General features: G+C 43.6%; 1 protein-coding gene across 1 annotated transcript in view; it reads right to left on the reverse strand.

Annotated features, from left to right (window-relative positions):
• Positions 1 to 500: 500 nt before the first annotated feature.
• Positions 501 to 18240, reverse strand: part of LOC136053683 (lethal(3)malignant brain tumor-like protein 4) — a 37992-nt gene continuing 20252 nt past the window's right edge. Inside the window, exons 11-20 of the mRNA XM_065744559.1 lie at positions 17375 to 17460; positions 14570 to 14680; positions 13297 to 13411; positions 13079 to 13178; positions 12007 to 12186; positions 10919 to 11050; positions 10456 to 10514; positions 8527 to 8693; positions 4733 to 4795; positions 501 to 1521 (exon numbers count right to left, since the gene is read on the reverse strand). Coding sequence (XP_065600631.1) covers positions 1393 to 1521; positions 4733 to 4795; positions 8527 to 8693; positions 10456 to 10514; positions 10919 to 11050; positions 12007 to 12186; positions 13079 to 13178; positions 13297 to 13411; positions 14570 to 14680; positions 17375 to 17460 — 1142 coding nt within the window. The 3' untranslated portion in view covers positions 501 to 1392. The remainder of the gene's footprint in view (positions 1522 to 4732; positions 4796 to 8526; positions 8694 to 10455; positions 10515 to 10918; positions 11051 to 12006; positions 12187 to 13078; positions 13179 to 13296; positions 13412 to 14569; positions 14681 to 17374; positions 17461 to 18240) is intronic.

Raw genomic sequence — 18240 nt, forward strand, 5'->3', positions numbered from 1 at the left:
TGACTAATCCAGGACCGAATGCATTCAGCAGTGTGGATTCTGCTCTGTTTACAGTTTTAAGGGACTCAGTGCCTCGAGAAGGCCACAAGGACCTTCTCAGATGCTGGGAAGGACATGGAAAGATCAGGGACAGCTGCATGTTCATAGAAGCAGACTGAGAATTCCAGCACAGCAGAAAAACCAGTGCCTCCCTCTGCTTACGTAGCACAGACTGCCACCTGCACACACACACACAGAGCCACGAGCTTTGCTTCCTCCCTGACACAGATCAGCAATCTCCTTTGAAACAATTCTCAGCTTGCTTTGCTGCCTGGTCAGACTGATCCCCCTCCAGGCAAAGCTGCCCATGTGCTCTTCCTGCCTCAGCACCAGAGATGCTGAGGACCAGTGTCCACCTGGAGGCTGAATACACTACTGCAGTAAGTGTTGACAAGTTTCAGCTGTTTGAAAATAAATAGTTTCTAGGAACTTTTTGTGTGCACCTGTATGCATACGTTGTCAGCTGTGGGGTTTTCAGCCCCTACTCCTAGCATTTGGTTGGCTGTGAATGCAGCTTGGACAAACTCATCAAACTTCCAGGTGCTCCTGACTGTGCTATTTTGCCATAAGATGATCACAGTCCAGACAGAAGTTGCCCAAAAGCACTGGTGGGAGAAACACAGCTAGAATATTTGTGTCCTGTGGGAGATAACTACAGGAGAGATCTCTGCCTACCCAAAACCCATCCGAACGGGGCCTTACTCCAACTGCCTGGAAGCACGAATGAGAAAGGTTTGCTTGTCATCAGAAATGATGTAAGCCACCACTGATGGAAACCCTTTGCCCACAGTGTGCTTCAGTTGTGGTGGGAGCAGCCAGGGTTTAGAACTACCAATATCAGCAGGAGAAACTGGAACTTCAAAATCAACTTTGAAAATGTCAGCTCATGAACCACAGTGCTGAAGGATACAGATCAGTTGCTCTGAAGTGCACCCATTTTCTTAGCCTCTTCCACAGAGCTTTTACACATACATCTGTTAAACATGCTGGTGATAACTCAGTGTCTTTCAGGCACTCTCATGGGATGCAGCAGTCATTGTAACTGTCCTCTTGCTATTGCAGCTCCACCACTGTTACCCTGGATTCCCCTTATAACCGGAGGTTTCTTCTAGATCTCAAAGAGATTGATATATCAAAACCAAACTCAATTACAAAATATAATAACCTCTTCTTGGAAGTGAAGCTGCCCCATATTCCAGACTGTGGCAGGATTTTTATGTCCTAAAAATATTTTGTAATAAGTTCTACTTAAAATATATCCGAGTTGCAGCCTGCCTCTTGGGCACGTTGTAATGCTCTCAGAGAAGATCTGCTCCCTGTCAGTTCCTCCTGGGCTTGGCTGAAGAGCTCTTCTCACTCTTGCTCTGCAGACTTGAGCATGAGAATGGCATTGTAGACCTTCAGGGCAGGACCCAGCTTGATATTGAGTATTTTAACCAAGTCATTCTGGTTCAGGAGCAGGAAGGCCTCACCATCTATCTGCTAGAGATGTAAAACACAACAGGAGATAAAAATTACAACCAAGAAATAAGCAGGATTCTCACTCCTGGTTGCTCAGTTAAACAGTGTACTCAGGAATGAAAATACAGACACAGCCCTGAGGATGGAAGGCTTGTCCTTCTCTCTAGTTCTGGCACCCACACCAGCCCGCAGTTCCCAGGCACACTCCCCTTCCCAGGGGTCTTAGGCCTTCCCCAGAAGCCTGAGAAGTCAGAATGTGGGCAAAACTCACAGGGAGATGGTGATGATGAACCTTATCCATTAGACTTCCTATTCACTATAAGGATACTCACCCTAAAAAGCCAACAACTGCCAAAAATCCCACAGCCTAGTCACAATCTGTGGTCAAAAACTCGATCAGGAAATGCAAGCCTTCAGGAGGCAGCTATCCAAGAATTAATACATTACACTCATCTACAGCAATTAGAAGTATCCCATCGCCATTTCCTAGCGTGCTCATTCCACACTGTCATTGCACAGCTTCTCAGACCCCTGTTAAGCAATTCAAGGTGGAGGGCAAAGCTCTGCTGCTTCTTGGGTCAGCTTTGCAGATGGGAAGAAGTGGTCAGATGTGAACGTGTGGCTGCTCTCAGTTGGTCTCCATTAAAAGGAGCAGCAGCAGGCTGTTATGAAATAGTTTCTGACGGCTCTAAATGAGCCTGTTCACAAGGTAAAAAGAGATGGTGTGTTATATAAAACAGGGCACAATAAAGCCATGGAATCTGTCTGGATTTACACATATACTCTCCTAATCCATCAGCAAGGAGACATTCAATCAGATTCAAAGCTAGCAATCTCTAACTGTATTACCTTGTGAAACTAAGCGGAGCTCTGGATACCAGAGAGTAAAAATGTATTATTTTCAGAATAGGTCAAAAATGTATTTTTGTTCACAAGAGCATCCGCAGAGACAACGGAAATAATTAATATAAACCCCAAATGCTGCAGAGAAGGAGCCAAAGATTAATGGACACAGACAAACACTGCATGTCTCTCTAAGTTATTCCATTAAAGTGCATTTACAGAGACTGATGGCCTCTCCTCCTCTCACTTGATGCTCACCAGCACAGCGGACAATGCTAGACACTGCTGATCCAAAACAACTCTTCTGTCCCTGCACTCTTCCTAACTGGAATTCTTCTCAATGTCAACAACTGGTAGAAAAGGATGCACTTAATAAACTTGGACAAACATAGCACTAAAGGCACAGTGCTGGGAGCCAGGAGATTAGGGCTCCCCTCTCTAACCTCAAGGAGACTGCTAAGCAAGTTGATTAATTCCCAGTATGTACACTGGAAATGACAGCAAGGCTTCCAGTGCACAGTCAGCCTGATTTGCAAGCTGCCTACAGTCTATACTGCTGCATGGCCCACAGTAAAAATAGCCTGAAATAAATGGACTGCTGCTTAAATTAAATAAAAAGAGTTAAGAGAAGGAGAAAACTGCTGAAAAACAATCTTCTGTTTCAAAATGCTTCTGAATCCAATATTACCATTACATTTCTCTTTCATTGCATCTCCTCAAAGATGTTTATTTTCAACAGACCTTCCCTGAGCTGGTCCTCGAAATGAGCATGGTATCACTGCCTGTGGTTTGTTATTCATTTCTTTGCTCCGTCTTATTTGGATGGTTTTTAAAATTCTGGGCACAATTTGTTCTCTCCATTTGTAACGTAAGCAGGAACTTATCCTTCTCCCTCCCGCCAACAGGAGTCTGCAAGGGATTTATTTCTCCTGAACACAGAGCACTCAGAGGCCTGATTACAGCTAATGGACAACTCTGGTCAAGTCCAGCAGTGCTGTCGCTCACACCTGAATTTTGGCCAGAGCCAAACTGCTAGAAGAGTTTTCATTTTGTACTGACAGTTCAGCTCGAGCACAAACCTGAAAAACAATCCAAGCCTCTCTTGTTTGGCAGAGGGAACCACACTGTGAGACTGTGGAAGGTATTAAAATAGAACATGGCCATGCTGCTCTCTGAAGTAGAAAACAGCCACCGTGTTCAGGACCTGTTTCAGTTATTACTAGAAGAACCAAAACAAATGGAAAATGGTTGGATCCATTAGTGGGCTTACATCTCAATTACCAAGCCTTCACCTCTGAACTCACCTTCGCTAGAAATTGGGATGTATTTTTTATACCCAGCTATGCTGAAGGACTGGTTTGTTGGGAGAAATTTCCTCATTCCCACTGTATTCAATTAAATGGTATTCCACTCTTATTGCTAACGCTGCGCATCAATTCATTTTGCTTTTTATTTTGTGTGTATGTTTTAAAATAAGGGAAAGCAAAATACAGAGACATAAATCCCATAAAATGCACTCCAGCCTGATTCATCCTGAAAGGAAGCCAGCTCTGGGGAGCAGTCATCTATTACAAACCTGTCCTTTGCAGCCACTCCACTACGCAATGCTTCTCGGCACAGAGGGTGCACTAAGTGCCTTGCAGAATGCAGAGAAGGCCCAGCCCCTTCCCTCAAGCTCTTACAGTCAGAGCAGCAGAAGGGGAGGCATGCCTGTGTAAATTAATCACAGAACCTCCAAACTGTCCCTGCAACATAACTGGAAGCCAAAGTGCTCAAAAGAGCCTAAGTGTCATGGGATCAGTGAAAAGGAGCAGGGCGGCCACATCCTGCACTGCTGTGATTTCTGAGAAGCCACGGGGAACACACCACAAACAGGGAATAGAGCCCAGCACAGGGCACTGACAGGACACGTTGCAGGCAGGAGATGCTCTGACTCCCCAGCAATTGCTTGTACAAGAGAAGGTGCCCCACCTGCTCCCACCATGGTCCACAGCAGAAGCCAGGGATTCCTAAGAAGCCCTCTGACTGCCAGCCTGCCCAAGAGAAGCAGGCATATGTTCTTGTTAGAGGAAGCAGATGAGATCTGTGCTGCACCATTCCAACAGGACATCTTTATAGCGATGCCAAAAACACTAGACAATAGTCCAAGACAGGATGTTAAGCACTAGCTAAGTGATTGGATTGGGAGGGGAAATTTAAGGCAGCAGAATGCCATTAACCACGCTGGGATTCAGCTCAGTGCTGAAGCTGCTTCCTAAATGCCACAGGCTAGTGACAAAGCTGAGCATGTCTGTGCAGTCAGCACTAACTGCAGAGCAACTGGGGTACAAAACCACCCAGCTGCCACAGCCAGGCTCACAGCACAGGATTTGGGGCAGACCTGACTTACCTCTTCCCTGAACACAGCTGCTTGTTCTTTGCAACCAGGTAAACGCTGGACAAAGCTCACCACCTATAATTAGATTTACAAGAAGAGAAACAAGGATAATTAGAATGATGACCGTGTACAAAACATCTGCATGCAAGAATTTTTATAACTTTTATACCTAGAACTCTCCTGTTAATGAAGGTTGTATACAAGAAATATAACGGGTTGTTGTTACAAGCCTGCAAAGCTTATTCTGGTTACAAATAGTACTCTCCATATTGCTCCCTGACCACTTCTCTAAGAGCCCAGTTTATCCACTGCTTAAAATGGTTCTTATAAAACATCACTCTTATTAAAAACTGCATGAGGCCATACATTATTTTAAACCCATCCACAACTTTACTTCCTCTATGGTTTTGTCAGAAAATAAAATTAAAAAGAAGGATTTAGACAATTTCCCCACTATGACATCCCTTTCAGAGATGATATAAATCAACCAAGTGAGTACTCCTGGTTTGTTAACACACGGAAGGCAGAAAAGCAAGAAGAGAAAGAAGTTGTGGTTTTATTTAATCCGTGGCGGATGCAGAGGATCCACAGAACCAACATGATTAGACGAGTTGAAGTTAATTTTACATTTCATATTAGGGAAAACCTTTCTAAGCAGGAAATCTGTTAACATTTGGAATAATCTCCTCTGAGACATGCAAGCAAGCCTTGGATTACATTATATAACACTACATAGTGCAAGCAGCAATCCCGAATGCAGTGGAGGATGACTTAATATGTATTGTCTTCTCCATCTGCAGCTTCACTGGTTCACAGAAGATTTGTATATTGAGGCATAATCAGATCAAACATTTCATGCTAATTGGATGCTCCCTTGCAGGAATAGCTCTGTTTCATGAGGCATATTCACTTGAGTTATTACAGATGTGACATTTCTTCCATGAACACAAACAAGCAAACAGTTTGGGAGGAGGTCACTGTCAAAGATGAGCTTCCCTTTAAATCACAATTGTCAGGCTCCCTCTTAAATCACATCACTGTGTCTCCAGCTGATCTCAATCCTGTCCTGGCTTCTTCCAAGCACAGCAGGGAGCTGTCAGCCTGCCCCCAGCTGTGCTCTGCCCTGGTAGAGCTGCTTTTTGGTGAGCATCACTGACTCCTGTTGCTTCTGTTATGCAATCTGAGAGCAGAGCCTTTCTCTCCTCTCATGCTTCTCCATTACACTGTGCTATGAGGGAAAGCTCCATCTTAAAGAGAACCCCTAAAATTGAGAGCTCCATCACGCAGTGATTCCGAAGTAGAAGTGCAATCTCCTATTGCAAACAAATAAAATAATACTTTTCCTGTATGTCTTTATAATTAAAAGCTAAATGAAATACTTCTGCAAGGCTACTATCTTCCAGAACATAAATGGCAGTTGGACCCTTGAGGGCAAGGCAGTAAACGACCCTGAGGGCCTGTGGGCCGAGGTCTCAGGGGAAAGCTCTGAGCTTGCCTTACTCTTCCATCCTTCCCTGGACAACTGCTGCTGGCCACTGTCACAGATGGTGTGATGGCCTTTGATCTGCTCCAGAAGTCATTTGTATGTACACAGAAAGCACACTGCTCCACAGCAGTAGCCTTTTAAACAAACAGAGTCCTGGGGCTTGCCAGGAACTGAGAAGACAGAGGAAGGAGGAAGATGCAAGACAAGGATGCAGGAGAGATGGATCCTTGGGAAGGAGAGAGACTTGCATCCTGCAGAGCTGAGGGGGTCTGCCTGGCCCACGTTACTGCCCAAGAAATGATCCCAAAAAATGAAGAATTAAAGCAAGACTTTTTCCTTAATGTGGGTTTTATAAAATAAAAACAGTTATTCAGTCTGGAACCAACAGAGAATATACACTCCCCATTGCTCTTGCTTCAGATCAACGGAATGGGCTCCTTTGTGCAACAGAGTTTGAAGTACAACCCATAGGCAAATATTTGCCTTGTAAGAAGATATTAGAAGCCCTAATACCAACAGATCCTATCTAGTTTGGACCCACTAGAACACAGCAAGTCCTACTGCTTTCATCTTCCACAGCTCACAGCTACATTGCCCTGCACATAGTGACCCTGCAAGTGCTCAGAGAGAAGCCAAATTCATTCCCATGGGAATCTGCAAAGAACACCATTTGCAAAAACCAACCCACACTACAGAAATGCAAGGCAGAGTCCGTTGTGACTTTGGCCAGTCCACTGTGGTGCTGCAGCTGATCTTCTGAATGTGCCATTCACACTCCCTCTGGCAACCATCACTCCATTGGTTGTTTCAGGCAGCGTGCTGTATTCTGAGTTTTGAATCACCATATCCAGAGTGCCTCAATGCACTGTGGCTGCTACTTATATTCATCTGTTATCAAACTAATATCCCAGTTAAATTTACCCAGCTTTAAAGGTCAACTGTAAAGGACAAATTTTATTTGGCTTGTATCCTGACTCTGTTCTTCCATGAAATGACCTCCATGTTTTGACCAAAAGAAAGAAATTCTGATTGTTTTCATGTCAGAGGATTAGCTGCTTCTGTCTTTATTGATTTATTAAAAGACCTTTTGAAAAAGAAAACAATGGAAGCTTTTTCTAAAGAGGGATACAAATAGAAAATCTCTGATTTTTTTTCCTCCTCGATAAGCAATTTAATTTAAGCTCATTTTCATTAAAAAAAAAAAGGAATATTAGAAGGACCATTTTTCAAAACAGCCCTACTGTCTGCTCTATCCCCTTCCATTCACTTCCTCCTCCCAGAGAGGTGGTGGAGTCTCTTTCTCTGGAGACATTCAAGACCCACCTGGATGCCTGCCTGTGCAACCTGGACTAGGGGGCTGCTTTGGCAGGGGGTTGGACTCCATGATCTCTAGAGGTCCCCTCCAACCCCTACAGTTCTGTGACTCTGTGATTCCTGTTTGCTATGGCTCCTGCCCCCTGTGATCAGTCCCACCACACTCCAAGCAGTCCTCCAGCATGAAGAGCAAAGTCAAGATTGGTTTCTCTGATAAAGAGGCACTGAGGGAAGATACACTTTCTTTGAAGATCCTCTATGCATCATGAAGAACAGCACCTTTTTCCTGCTTTGCAGATTATCTCCTATCCTGCAAGCACAACATTACAGCACACTCTTCTTGAATTAAATGGCCTGTGATTAAGTGCCAGGATCCAAATTGTCATCACTTCCCAAGTGGAGATGCAAATATTATTTACGCCCAAGGCACCAAGTTTAAAAACAACTACTCAGCACACAGAAGACAGCAGTTTTTTCACATGCCACCTAATTACAGGAGACATCTCAAGAGCTGGGACTGCAGACTTATCCTCAGCCACACAGCTGCCTCTGCCAGAAATCAGGTCAGGCTGTGGGCAGTTTGTTCCAGGGAAACAGGCAGGGAGATGCAGGAGGAGTAGGCAAGCACAGTTCAGTTTGGGATTATCTGCAATATAAAAGTGAATCAGCAGCAAAGTCATGAGAGAAGGGGAGGGAGATCAGAGAGCAACAGAGTCTGATGTAAGAATGGTGCTTCAGGCCTGAGGGCTGAAAGATAAAGGGGTAAGTATACAAACACAGAGAACTGCATTCAGAGAAGTAAGGCATGGACACCAGAGGGTTAACAGAGATCCTTCCCCTTCCTTCATCAAGGGATTTGGGTACAGCTTTTAGCTGAGTCAGCTATGGCATATGCAAAGCAAACAAAAAAGTATTACCGAGGAAGAAAAAAAAAGATCTTTTCCAATTAGACTCCAGAAAAGGAGGGGGGGCTGGTACCCCTGCACCCAGGAAGCAGGGAACTCACCTCTTCCACTGTCCACTTGGTCACATGTTTGGCTGTGAGTCCTGAGACCTCCGGCAAGAGCCTGCAGTGCTGCTCCCAGCAGAGATGGAGGCGGTGGCTGGGGTTAGAGTCCAGGGCAGGCATGAAGATGGACTGATGGAGGGCCTGCTGGAGGTTGAAATTGAGGTCTGGAAAGAAAAGGAGACAAGTCAGAGCAAGCCTTCAAGAAGGAGAAATTACAGAGGAGAAGGAAGGGTCACAGTTTGGAGGGAAAAGCAAAGCAGGGCAAACAGCCAGCCAGCCACTGCTACTGCATGGCACAGTGTGCTCTCAGGGCATGCTCCCCCACCCTCCCAAGAGAGAGCAGCCAAAAAAAAGATAAGATTGCCAGGCTGGAGGTTTTAGTGTTAGCTTCTTCCCAGGAAAATGATGTCACGCTGCTAACACAGAAGATGCTTGCAGCGATTTATTGACAAGGTGGAGGAGTTCTGGTAACAGCATCTTCGGCTGGAAACTAATGGCACCACCCCAGCTGCTGGCAGCCTGTGAGGAGTGAGATGTGTGCAGCTGATGGTCTGGGCTCACTGCCTCCCCAGGAGACTCCCAGACCAGGAGTGCTGCACGTTACCTCCAGACATCAGTTCCCTCATGTGTCCAATGATGGAAGCTTTAAAAATCAAAGAGGGAAAAAAAAAGAAAAAGAGAGAAGAAATCACCCCTCCCTGATGAGATCACTTGAGTAGTGCAGAGTCATGGTCCTACAGGGATTTGCCCAGTTATACAACAGGAAGTGAAGCAGAGGATGGAAACAACATGGAAGGAACATGCACCTCTGGTTCACAACTGGCAACATCACACTAGAGGCAGAGGCAGGCCTGGCACATAGTTACTCCTCTGTCCCCAGCTGTGTCATTTTACCTTCACCTCCACCTCCCTACGTGACGTGGCATGTCACCAAACAGAGGTCTTTATTGCTAATAATGAGACCAACATGGGGGTTAAAAATGCACATACAAAGCCTGAGTAAGAGTGGCTCTTCAGATGGGATGGAAGCTCTGTGCAATCATCAAATTGCAGGTCAGTGGATTACTGCAGAATTTCCCCCTGCTGATTTCCATCACTCTGCTTAAGGTGAATGCGACAGGAAAGCAGACAGCGTTCCCTGCCAACTGCAACTGCAGCTCAGAGCTGGCAGACTTCTCCAGCTCCAACTGCAGAAGTCAGCACCAGGTAAAAATGAATTAAGAAAAAAAGCCAGGCACCTGTCCCAGTTTGTGCCTGCTTAGCTATTTTTGATTGGAGTCTATTACCATGTTAAATCCTCCTAAAAGCCTGGTCAGCTTGGTTCTCTGAAATGGCTTTTTATAGTAAATCTGAAAGTTAAGCATATGGTTTGCTAAAGTGATATCAGAAAGCTTCTCTTCAAACTTAACCTGTCAAGTACCAGAATGAAAAAGACATCATTTTTCCGTTTGGATTTTTATTTTCTTTTTCATTCTCAAGAGAACCTTCCAAAAGTCACCCCAGTGATTCTAATTATATTTCTGGATACCTACAGAAAGAAGTGGATGGAACTTAACAACTACCTGCTAGGTTTTGGTTGTGTCTCCCACGATAGCTATGTTGGCTCTGTCAGCAGAATGGTCATGGAGTGGGGAACAGCCTCCCCTGCCACTTCAGAAGATCAAGCAATGGTACAGGAGATGGTGAAAGCTCATCTTCTCAGTTAATAAATGCAAAACGTAGCAACATATGCAACCCTACACTTCTAAGCCATTTTACCCTTCTTCCTCATTTCAAAGGAAGAAAGACAGCCACCACCATCATCTCCAAGCATGCATTCTCTTGATCGTGGAACAAAAAACCTGTCAAGTTTTAAATGATCTTTGTGGGTCTGGTGTTTTGCACATACACACACACACACACACAAATAAACAAAAACTAACCAACCTTTCCCGTCGTTTTCCTGCTTCACCAGCAACTTTATGTAGGCATGTGAGCATCCAAGCCTGAAAGCATCAATTAAAAACATCTCAAATGATAACACAAACTGGTGCAACTGCTCCTCCATACAGACTGATTAATGGGGTATTTTAGGAACCAGAATATTCCACCTCTTAAAATTAGCAATAGAATTTCATTGTCTCTGGCTTCACTCCTCTTAACTAAGAACTGTGATATTAAATTCACACCTTTAACTCAGAATTAAGTTCACTGAGGGAAAGAAAGCCCCTAAAATTAGTGGGAGGAAAGGAGAAGACTTAACAAGTAATTCTAAAACCCTATGCTGTAAATCTCCAATCAAATCGGGTTGTTTTAAGCTCCTGGTTTACATCTGTATTTCAGATATCGCAGCAGCATCAAGAAACACAACTGTGAATCCACAAAAACACATCATAAAAATCATATTTACTTTTTGGGTTTGGCTTTGATGTTTCCAGAGGGTTTATCTTCTACCCAGTCTTTTGCTTCTTTGCTTTCAGACTGCTCCGACAGACTTTGAACACTGCTCTGACATGACTTTTCACTGTCTTGTGCAGATTTCCTGGAGGGACAGACAAATGACAGGAGCTAAGAGGACATTCTCAATTCGCTTTTCGCAGAAGAGAGCAAAACTGGCAGATTCTTTCAAATGAGAGTAACAACTACCACCTAGTGGTGAAAGCTTTCCTCTCCCCTACCACCGTTACTGGTGCAGCCTAGAGTGCTTTTTTACTCTTCAGCACAGACTGAGAGATGTTATGTGAAATCATCAGTCCCTGTGGACAGAGGCTCTGACCCCAGCAGCTACAAGAACCCCACTGAAACTGATTTAGGATTCATACACCCTGGATAACATTTAAGACAATGTACACGACTGAGTTTGTTGCCTTAATACACAAAAAAGGCCAAAAGCATCACTGGAGACTGCCCTGGTGAGACCTAATTCCTACAGCCTAAAAGTGACAATACTGAAAATATTTTGTGTCCAGATTTGTCCCACAACAGACTGACTGCATCCTGCAGTCCAGAAGCCAAAGCATAGTTTGCCTCAATGATACTCAGTTCCAAGATTTTTGTGTAAGAAAATAAAATATGTTTGCCAAGTGACACGGGTAGAGTCATTACACCTTCCAGTGTAACACAATTGGCACTGAAGCGGATTGCAGTTACAGTTTAATAATATGCAAAATAATCTTGCTTGACAGTTTTAGGACAGGAAATGAAGAAAAAGAACATATTTTAAACCGAAACAGCAAGAAAAAAAATTTATGGAGACAGAATGCAATTTCCTTAGTTGGAATGTGACCAGAGCAGCAGGATTAAGGAATCAAGAAACCTATTAAGGCACATGAGGGTATAAAAGTACATTGCTCTGTGTTAAGACTGTCTGGAGCATGGGTCAATATTACAGAAAGATGAACTCAATGCACTACTGATTCTGTGCCAATTCCTGTTTTTTTCAGCCTTGTAAAACATCATTGCCCCACAATACTTGTCCAGGAAATGGGCTCAGCTCACCTGGACTGTGGAGAGTCCTCCTGAGAAGATTTTCCTGCTCTGAGCAGAACCTGGGCAGGGGTCTCCAGCCTCCTGGCTTTCTGAAGGCTGCTGCCAGGGGAAGGCCTTTCCCCACCCAGGCGGTCCTGTAACACGTTTTCTTTGTTGAGGTTCACATCAGAATACGGGCAGCCAACTAACCTGTGTTAAGAAAAAAAAAAGAGAGAGAGGTTATGATGCATGTTTCTATGTTCCTAAGTCATAGTCTTAGCAGCCTCAGGCAGATGCACCCATTAACAAGGCCAGAAAAAGCAAAGCCAAAAACTCATCCAGATGGAGACATCATTACCCAGTTTTAGGTATGGGAAAGCAGAGGATCAGAGGATCTATCAAAGCAGAGGACCAAGAAACCAAATTCACGTTTCTACAGAGTCATCCTAGAGAATAAGAAGAGATCTTCCTGTGTCGCCTGCTTGTCTGAACAACATTTCATGAAGTGATAACAGCCTGCAACTATCATTCTGAACAGTCCAAAGCTCTTGATCACATCACATACCACTAGATCCTCAGACCTTCCATCTAAGGTTGTTTTCTTGCTCTGTGGTTTTATCAAGAAAATCTTTCCTTTTCCAAGAACATATGAAAATCAATGGTAAATCAGTCACCTGAAATCAAGGGACACAACCCTCTAACTCCAGTGTGGTGTTAGAAACCACAAAACACGAGCTCTCTCCTCACTCTTATGCTCTAATCATACACCAGCACTCTTTTCCTCTTTAGCTATTGCCTTGCAATATTCTTGGGCATATTATTTTACATAAGTAATTCCTTCAGCAATGCTGGAATGTAGAAATTGAAGTGAATTAATCTATGCTATGTTGTATTGCAGTTGGAACAAATATACTGCTATAAACTGAATTTATGGCAGAACAGCTCATTTAGACACAAGAGGGAGCTGCAATTACACTAATAGCTGCCTCCAGAACACTCTGTGATAATTTCAGTGCAGTGCAGGTGCTTGATGCTGCATTATTATTACAGACAGCATTCAGATGCTCCCAGACAGAACCCTCATAAGATCTCAGATACATACGTATAATGTGTTCCATATCGTGGCCCCCTGACATGACCAATACCATGACAGCCTGGAGTGGGACATGTCTGTCCCACTGCTCCCACAGGATCAACAGCACCTGGAGAATAATAAAAAGAATAAAAAAGGTAAACAGCTTTGTAAAAAGCTTCCTACCTCTGAAGAGCTGCACTTTGGGAAAATTATTCATGACAACAATATGCTATCATCTTCATTACCTAGAGGGACTTGCAAAGCGTGTCCAGTTTTTGCACACCAGCCTACAGGATGAACATCAGGGCTGTCTGCATCGACCCAAAAATCGTAATTACAGTCCCAGCCATCAAAATGTATCTAAAAGAAGCACAGTCTCAGTGAGAAGTACAGTTAAGGATGTGACTCAGCTTTTACTTCAACTTCCCTCTTTATTTCACCTTGCTCAGTCTGGAGCTGATTCACTCAATCTTCCAAGTCAAGCACAACCACCCTTTGTGCTCACTTTGTTCTCTGACCCCTCCATCTATCTTTTACAGAACCACCACATTCTGCTGACACAGTCAAACCACATGGTCTGCAAGAAAGCACAGACCATGGCGTGCTCCAGGGCGCTCCAAGTCTAAATATATACAAACATAACTGTTTCTTTTTAATTGTCTCGTTTTCTACAAATCCCCAAACACCACAAACTTGGCAAGTTTTGTAGTGAACAAACTAGAATTTTCTGCTGGCTGAAAGGACGAGGAATAGCTGGTTTGGATCCAGGTCAGGCAAACAGAGAATAAAGATCACTGCCATTTAAAGGCAATAAGGCTGTTAATAAGGCAAAGTTTCAAACAGAAGTGTGAACTATGTATCTTGCCTCCAGACACTGTCAAAACTTGAGTTTTGCTTACAACCACAGCCATGAGATTGAGGACCAAATGAGCAAGGGAAAGCAAACACCCCCCCTGCCCATGTAAGCATCCTGTAGGAAGGACATCTGTGGCCAAGAAGCCCACATCAGTGCAGCTTACACCTCAGCCAACTGACACCAAATTTCTCAGAAACAAAAGCATCACTGATTCTCCTGGCAGTATATTAATATGAAAACAACCAATTATAATGCACCTATGGAACAAATTTATATTGGTGAATGAAAGCACCTCCTACACGGGCCAGAATTTAACTTCCTTTTGGTGTTTCCTTAAGTGTGGTCAGGAAAAAAAAAATTTAGGTAGCTTCCCACCAGTAGAACATCACTGCTTCACTCATACAGATCACAGATGGAAAACCATTCTGTCAAATCTTGTTTCAAAACAGTTACAGTAAAACAGTAACTAACAATACCAGGCAATTCCATTAGATTTCAATAGGACAAACAACAGAAATCATTTCCAGCTAGGCACGCCTGTAGCCTAGACTGTCTGTAAAGCATTTGTTTGCTGCTCCTCACAACAAATGTGTTTTCTTTCTGTGCTGACAATCACTGTGTTCCTCAGCACAAGGGCTCTGTACTTCAAAGCAAGGTCATACCTTAATACGATGGTCATCTTTGTCAGTTATGGTTGCCACTCTTATCAAGATGGGATTTCTTTTGTCTACAGCCTCCAACTTCATGTTAACTTGGAATCCATGAGCAGGACGCTGTAAGACAAGATTGTAAGCAGAATGCTAAGAAGTCAAGGCAGCTGCAACTAGAAACCTTCTCTGAATAAAATGTACTTAGTTTTTCATCTACCATTCAAGCACTTTTGCAGCTTCTGACCCCATCTCATCTGGCAGACTATTCCAGAGGATTAAGTCAGAGTTTTCTAAGAAAATGTTGTCCCTTTGTCAGCAGCCCAAAACTACTCCAGGAGAAACAGGAGCATTCCAGCGCAGAGCAGCATCTCAGTCAGTGCAAGAGGACACAAACTCCACTGACAAACAGACTGAACAGTCTGACAGGAAAGCTGCTCAACACAGCAGAGATTCCCTCTCGTCTGCCAAGGACACCAGCCAGCCTGCTGCTGTCCAACACCTGAAGCACACTGCTGTGGGACATCTCCATTACGCAGCCTGACATCCTTACCACCACCACGTTTGGTGCATGTGCTAAGAAACACACTTGGTTTCACCTCACTGCAATGCAGATTTTTTTCCTGTGACACTGAGATTTTGTCCTGCTTGTAGTGCAGCATTTAGGGGCACTCCTTTTTCTTCCCTCTCCAAACCTCGAGGTTCAATTTGGTCTTCTGAACTGGATGCAAGCTTCTATCCACAGTCTTTCAGCCAGGTGGTAGAGCAGAAGGCAGACAGTCTACACTACTTTTAGTTTTAAGAGATTCTTACTGAGACAGCCAACGCTGTCTGAGTTTCTTGAGGACAGAGTTTGAGCTCTAGGGAACAAAATGCTGCCCAGAAGATGGGTGGGGCTATCTGAGCCTTGCTGAAGGGCTGTGACCTTTTTGCATTGGCTTCTGAACGTTAATAAACTGACAGATCAAGACAATGAGTTGAAATAGTGGTGCTGACAATGGTTGTCTCCTCCTGTGTTTTTGGATGGATGAGAAGGCAGAAACCCAGGCACAAATTTGCTGCTTGTGCTATATTAGCTCTTGAAAACTGTTAAAACCTAATTCAGTGAGAAATGCTAGTTCTGGCTCTCAACTCGTATTTTTATATACTGATTTCCTGTAATTGCTAGCTGGAAAAATAGTAATAATAATAATAATAAAATCAATAACTCTGCCATGTATTTGCACTTCAGATCAACCAAGCCAGAAAAATAACAAGATTCAATCTTGGAAGAGTTCTATTAACTGTTGCTACAAGTGTCATCTTTTATTCTTTTTCTGTTTCAATTTCAAAAAACAGACTTGGATGTTAATTTACACTCCTGAGTTTTCATGGGAGTCAGACTACCATTCTCTCACAGCCAGGCATCTGAAGCAATGGCTTCAGAAACAAGGGCTGCAGAAATTGATATAAAACATGAAGAGTCAGACAAGGCAGCTGCATTCCCCCCTTGGGAAGATGCTCCATTTCAGAAGAATCCAGAATAGGAAGTATCCACATGAAAAAGACCCCACATACTGTGCAAAAGCCTTATGATCTTCAGGTGACATTTCTCAACACTCTCTGCATTTTGGGAATCTGAAGAAACAGTGCTGGAATGACAGATTACTGAGGACTTAACACTGGCAGTTCTAAGGAGGTTGCACTTTTTCCATTGCCATAAAGAGTTTTCTTATCTTTCCAAAATATTTGTCTCTACAACACTAGTTGTATTGTTCCTGTTGAGTGCTGGCTGCTGCATTCCTTCTCTCGTATTCTGTAGGCTCCTGTTTTCCAGCACTGCTGTGACTTCACAAACACAACTCAGATAAAGAGTGAGCCTACACTGGGGATAACAGACTACTGACAAGCCTCACTCATCACGCTGCACGCTGCCTCCAAGGTGGTTCACATGCTGTGCTCCATGACTGAGATGCAGTCTGCCCAACTCTGGCAAACCTAAATCCAAGGGATGCTCTGGAGATCAACTACACTGCAGGCAACTCCAGCTGTGGCCCTACAGTTCTCTCAAGAGGCAAAAGAGCCTCTCCACATGACACCCACCTTGCAGCCTACAGTAGCTTCAAATGAATGCCCGCTCAAATGCAGCAATTACTAACTTTCTTTGGCCAGATTTTTACCTCCCTTATCTGGAGCCACCTTGATTGCTTTTTCTTCCTCAGTCTCAAAGAGCTTGCCAACACAATATAAGGGAGGGAAGGAGGTATTAAGCTCCAAGTCTGACTTTATCAAAAGGAATCAAGGGAAATGTCACAATGGCACAGAAACGTTCTTAAACACAGTGCAAGATTTAGTGAGGTGAATCAGCAGCACAGAAGATGCTGCTAAGGAGAAAAAAAAACCAGCACCACCAAAACTCTGGAGTTTACTTAAGAAGTTATTTTAAAACCTTTTGTTTTGCTTCTGCTCACTGTGAGCTTCCAGATAAACGCATTGTAAGAAAACGAAGCTCATATTCCTATGGTTGAGAGAACTATCTTCAGATTTAGCCTGCAGGATGGTCTCCTTCCACCTAGGAGTTTGGCAGAGATGCTCTGTCACCTGGTGGTATGCTTACTCCTGCAGAGGGCACAGATGGCTCCTTCCTAGGAGCACCAAGATTTTGTTTTGTTTTACCAGCACAGACAATTTTAACCTCAGACTCAAAGTAAAAAACACACTTTCATCGTCTTGGTACAGTCATGGTGAACTATCTCAAAAGAAAGCATCTAGAAAGAAAGGGAAGATAGTTTATGTTTCCCCTGCTCTCCTGACCTAGGAAAATCAAAGAGATTCACCAACCAGCTTGAATGCTCTTGCTGGGGCTGCCTGTGAGTTGGTTTCTACCAAATATTTCTCCCACGAGAAGGCTTTGGGGTCCTTGTATCCTGAAAAACATGGAGAATTAACATTTAATAAGAAAACCCCACAGTTATTGTTACAAACAACAGAAAAACCTCTATGTAACATATGGCTATAATGTTAATTGGGCACTTAAAAATGGATGGCAGTGGAAAGTGATCTGTTTATTCATACACGCTACTTAAAGCGCACACAACAGCACTGCAAGTTTCCTGAGCTCCTACACAAAATAACCCCAATCTGAAAAACCTGAAGAGTTTTTTTTTTTTTTCTTCTGTACAGCTCAATCCATTCTTATTCTGCTGAGAAAGCTGGCAATTAAGAGCTAGTCAAAGGATTCTGTGATCTGCAGTGGCATCACTAAATTAATATTCTATTTTATTAACTATTCTATGTGTGAGAGCCTGCCCATTTGTAGAAATCTCATGTCTCCTTCAACCTATTCATCCATACCTGAGTAGAATTAGCAGTCTGGACATAAAAGGCTCCATCACCATTACCAGCCTACCTGGGTACCTACAATGCTGTGCTTCTCCAACACAGCAGGGGTGTCACTCTTCACCAGAAACTCCTACACTACATTTAAGAAAGTGCTTTACTTTTTTTTTTTCTTCCCATTTCAGCATTTTTTTAGCCTCAATATTGTTCCCTTTAGGCAGGAGGGCACAATCACTAATTGCATAGGACAGTCTGCAAATTGCTGCACATAAATCTTTTAGCAAAGAAATGAGAATTGACTGCAGATTCTCTGAGGGGCACAGGCAATTGTGACATGAGTAGTGGAGCTGCATGCCACAGCCCTGTTG

Source organism: Cyrtonyx montezumae, unplaced genomic scaffold, assembly GCF_038088225.1.
Source record: "Cyrtonyx montezumae isolate F1298 unplaced genomic scaffold, pur_monq_1.0 scaffold_31, whole genome shotgun sequence".
Taxonomy (NCBI): Eukaryota; Metazoa; Chordata; class Aves; order Galliformes; family Odontophoridae; genus Cyrtonyx; species Cyrtonyx montezumae.